Source organism: Rhineura floridana, chromosome 2 (assembly GCF_030035675.1).
Source record: "Rhineura floridana isolate rRhiFlo1 chromosome 2, rRhiFlo1.hap2, whole genome shotgun sequence".
Classification (NCBI taxonomy): Eukaryota; Metazoa; Chordata; class Lepidosauria; order Squamata; family Rhineuridae; genus Rhineura; species Rhineura floridana.
In genome coordinates, this window is record NC_084481.1 from 39693695 (window position 1) to 39698766 (window position 5072).

General features: G+C 44.3%; 1 protein-coding gene across 1 annotated transcript; it reads left to right on the top strand.

The window, feature by feature from the left end:
• The first annotated feature begins 774 nt into the window (after window positions 1-774).
• On the top strand, window positions 775-3263 carry IFT70B (intraflagellar transport 70B). Its single transcript, XM_061612905.1, has one exon. It carries the CDS (start codon window positions 851-853, stop codon window positions 2855-2857), a length of 2007 nt encoding a protein of 668 aa, XP_061468889.1. The 5' UTR covers window positions 775-850; the 3' UTR covers window positions 2858-3263.
• The last annotated feature ends 1809 nt before the right edge of the window (window positions 3264-5072 follow it).

The following is a 5072-nucleotide window of genomic DNA, read 5'->3' on the forward strand; positions in this document are numbered from 1 at the left end:
ATCAGTTTGAAAAGGCATGATCTTTTTCCTTCATGCTATAGGAGGGGGGGGGGGAGACGCTAGAGCTAAATCACTGCCATAAAGTCCTTTATTTCTCCCTTGCCTCCCATGAACAGTTGTCACTTTTTCCACTCAAAGAGCGGGTAGTTATCACGTCGTAAAATAAAAAAGGCAACTAGGAAATCCAGTATCCTGAGGAACTCTCCGTCTCTAATATGTCTCCCTATTTAACAAGCTAAGCCTACCACTCTTACCCAGCTATTACAGGTGCCCTGTCGTCCTTCCTTTGCCTTAAACTCATTCGGAAGAGATAGCGTCCCCTCCTCAAGTCTGTGTGCCTAACAGCCAAAACGCAAATAATAATAATTTTAAAAAAGCATGCAGGCACGTTCCCTTTTCCTTTTACACGCTCGGCTTCTCCAGCATCACATGACGCAGAAACGGGCTCTGCTCCTTTCCTGGTTCTAAACGCCTCCAGAAAGGAACTACATATCCCAGAATGCTCGTCGGTCGAGAAATTACAATACGCGCATTGGATTCTGGAATATGTGGTCCATGCTGCTCGACATTTACGGTCTCGTTTTTCAATCTAGGGCAGCTTCTGATTCCAAACAAACAGGACACTCTTCGATATCGGGGTGGTGGTGGAGCAAATCCACCGAAGAATAATATATATATATTATCCGATGGTGTGAGGGAAGGTTATAAGATGCGACGTTTCTTTTTCAGGGCTTCTAGATTCCTGGGAGAGCCGTTGCCATAGAAACCGACGCCAGTTGTAATGCTCTTCCGCTTCCCGCGGTGGCGGGGCGTTGCCTAGGTAACACTTTTTGCGTGCGGCCTGCTGAGGATGGCTACGGGAGTCGCTCCCATAGCCGATGGGGAATTTACCGCGGCTATTTACGGGCTGATCAGGGCCGGGCGGTTCGCGGAGGCTGTGGGGATCTTAAGTAGCGAGCTGCAAAGAAGCTGTCGCTCCCGGGCAGGGCTCTCTCTGCTCGGCTACTGTTACTATCAGCTGCAGGACTTCGCAGCGGCGGCCGAGTGCTACGAGCAGCTTGAGGCGCTGCACCCGGAGCTCCACGAGTACCGGCTGTACCACGCGCAGGCGCTCTACAAAGCCGGGCTCTACGCGGAGGCCGTGCGCAGCACCATCCCGCTGCTCGATGTCCCGGCCTTCCAGAGCCGGGCCCTGCGCCTCCAGGCCGCTGCACACTATGCTCAGGTCGACCTCTCCAGCGCTAAGGCCCTGGTGGAACTGCAGCTGGCAGCCGCCACGGAACGTAGTCCTGGGGCTGCTGAAGACCCCTCGGAGCTGCCGGATGCCGAGGTGAACATGGGCTGCCTGCTGTACCGCGAAGGGCAGCATGAAGAGGCTTGCAGCAAGTTTGCGTCTGCCATGCAGGTGCTGGGCTACTGCCCTGAGCTGTCCTACAACATGGCGCTGTGCTGTTATGCAGCAAAGCAGTACGCCCCTGCCCTGAAGCACATTGCGGATATCATTGAGCGGGGCATGCAGCAGCATCCAGAGCTGAGTGTGGGCACAAACACCGAGGGCCTGGATGTCCGCAGCGTGGGCAACACTTTGCTCCTGCATCGCACGGCTCTGGTAGAGGCCTTCAACCTCAAGGCTGCCATTGAGTACCAACTGTGCAACCTGCAGGCAGCTCAAGAGGCACTCACAGACATGCCACCCCGGGCTGAGGAGGAGCTGGACCCAGTCACTTTGCACAACCAGGCTTTGATGAACATGGATAGACGGCCTACTGAAGGCTTTGAGAAGCTGCAGTTCCTTCTGCAACAGAACCCCTGCCCACCAGAGACCTTTGGGAACCTTCTTCTTCTCTACTGCAAGTATCAGTACTATGACTTGGCTGCGGATGTGCTGGCTGAAAATGCTCACCTGACCTATAAGCTTCTCACACCCTATCTGTACAACTTCTTGGATGCCATGATCACTTGCCAAACTGCCCCTGAGGAGGCATTCCATAAGCTTGATGAGTTGGCAGGGGCTCTAACTGAGCAACTGAGAAAGTTGACCAAGGAGGTGCAGGAATCTAGGAAAAATCGAGATGATGAAGCTCTAAGGAAGGCAGTTAATGAATATGATGAGACTCTGGAGAAATATGTTCCTGTCTTTATGGCTCAAGCCAAGATTTATTGGGACATGGAGAACTATCCTATGCTGGAAAAAATGTTCCACAAGTCAGTGGACTTCTGCAAGGATCATGAAGTATGGAAACTTAACGTGGCTCATGTACTGTTCATGCAAGAAAACAAATACAAAGAGGCCATTGGTTTCTATGAGCCTATTGTAAAAAAGCACTATGATAACATCTTACAGGTCAGTGCCATTGTACTGGCTAACTTGTGTGTTTCCTACATCATGACTAGTCAAAACGAAGAGGCAGAAGAGCTGATGAGGAAGATTGAAAAGGAAGAAGAGCAGCTATCTTACCATGAACCTGAGAAAAAGATCTATCACCTGTGCATTGTCAACCTAGTGATTGGGACTCTCTATTGTGCCAAAGGGAACTTTGACTTTGGCATCTCAAGGGTGATTAAGAGTTTGGAGCCTTACAACAAAAAGCTGGGTACAGACACTTGGTATTATGCCAAAAGATGCTTCCTGTCATTGTTGGAAAATATGTGCAAGCATGTGATCATGGTGCGTGACAGCGTCATTCAAGAATGTGTCCAGTTTCTTGAACACTGTGAAGTGTATGGCCGAAACATTCCAGCTGTTATTGAACAACCTCTTGAGGAAGAGAAGATGCATACAGGGAAGAACACTGTTACTTATGAAGCTAGGCAGCTGAGGGCACTGATGTATGAAGTTACTGGGTGGAATAAATAATTGCTGTGACATTCCCATACAAAATTGCCAGGGAGCAGAAGATCAATGAGACACTTCCACTATTCAAAATACTATATATATTTACTTGTTTTTCGCATGTAGTCTGTTGTGATTGAAATTAAAATTGGATTTGTACCAAATTAACACAGAACTGAGAGCACCTTCAGAGGCTGTTGAATATTGAAGCATATTTATATCTATCAAACTTGGGAAGAAATATTGAACTAGCTAGACTTGCTTGAACTAGAGGTTAAAATAGCTTGGAAATATTGGGTAACACTTGTTCATTTTTTAATTATTATTTTTCTTTTAAGAATTGTGCTGTAGATATATATTTAAAATATAACAAAGTAAACAAAATGAGGTTTCCAAAATAAAGTCAAAATCTGTGCTACCCAAATGTGAATGTCTTACTGCTTTGGAAGGAACAGGAGATGAGCTGGCAGGAGCTAGGCTCACATGTTCTATCTAACAGAGCAAATAGCTCAGCAGCCAGTTTTCTTCGGAGAAATAACACAAGAGTTAACTTCCTGCACCCAAGTCTAGATCCAGATTGTGCTTCCACAGCTTGTAGTTACCAAAAATACAAGACAGATGTATTTATGTATTTCTCATACTGAGTAGTTTTGTCCTCAGTAACAGAAGAGAGTAAACACTGTAATGTAGATAAATAATTAGTTAAATTTTCTCCAGACATCAGCTCTTGTAATGACAGAGATATATTATTCATATATAAAGGTCATTCTATGGAGACTATATCTGTGCCGACACAGATATACAACTACCACTTAGACTGTTGTGGCAACCATCCAGCCTTCAGATTAAGTATATATTCTCTAATAGGCGAAAAACCTTGCGGTTTAAGAACATACCTATAGCCCACAGATATTTCTACCAAACTTTAAAAAGCAGGGAAATTGGGCAGCTATAGTGAATGCACCAGGGGAGCAGGAGACCTGAACTCCTCTCTGAGATATTGTACTGCCCTACAAAGTTGTCAAAATGCAAACACAATTTGGGTTGGTCTTTCACAGTCCAAGCCACTTCCTGTGTAGCTTGGATGAATTTGGTAACATGTGCCTCTGAGCATATGGTGAGTGGTGGCAACACCTGTCATCTCCAAAGATGGAGAATTATATTTTTGTATGTTTGTTGGTGTTCTTACTTTGCTTCTTTCCTGTGTTACTAATGTTTCTACAGAGAATCTAAACTAGAAAATTTTATTTCCCTCATTATTCATCCTAGAAATCTGTGTCAAATTTATTTTTATTAATTTCAAAGCCTTTTTATTGGTCCATGTCATATGATGGTGAAGATAGCCTTTTTTGTTTCAAACTGGAGGTTATGGTCTATTTCTATTTTGGGTGCATTAACAGTTGGACCTGAAACGGCAGTTTAATGTAAAATCAGACTGATTACAATATGCTGCTACTTTAGCAATGACTCTAGTTGTTGGAAACAAGAGGATGCATGTTTTCAGCCTGCTATGTTTAAACCACTTTATTTAAGGCAAGGTGTTCACGATCAATTAAAAACATAGAGCACACCTAGAATTTTGCTAGAATATATTTCACCTCCCACTGTTTTATCTTGTGCAAATTGAGACACTTCTGAGGTCCACTGGAGACTATTTTGCAGAAGTCAGTGCCATTATTCCACAATTATGTTTGGAGTTTTTTTAGTATAAATTTTGCAAAGTGTTGCTGTACTTCACATATTCACAGAAACAGAAGGAAAAGAAAATGATTTCCTATAGAAAACTTCACTAAAATTGCAAAGTAAATCAGACATATTTAAAGTGACCATCTGAACTATATCAACTGTCTTAATAATGTTGCTTCCTCCCGGCTAAAACAAGATCAGCACATGACATACCTTCTTTCTATTATTTGGGCTGATTACAGGTGTTGCCACCACTCACCATATGCTCAGAGGCAGATGTTACCAAATTCTTCCAAGCTACACAGGAAGTGGCTTGGACTGTGAAAGACCAACCCAAATGGTGTTTGCATTTTGACAACTTTGTAGGACAGTACAATATCTCAAAGAGGAGTTCAGGTCTCCTGCTCCCCTGGTGCATTCACTATAGCTGCCCAATTTCCCTGCTTTTTAAAGTTTGGTAGAAATATCTGTGGGCTATAGGTACATTCTTAAACCGCAAGGTTTTTTGCCTATTAGTGAATTTCCCTGCTTTTTAATCCGGGAGGTAAGAAAT

Bases quoted from the DNA above. Each gene is read 5' to 3' on its own strand.
- IFT70B (XM_061612905.1), top strand. From the start codon at position 851: ATGGCTACGGGAGTCGCTCCCATAGCCGATGGGGAATTTACCGCGGCT.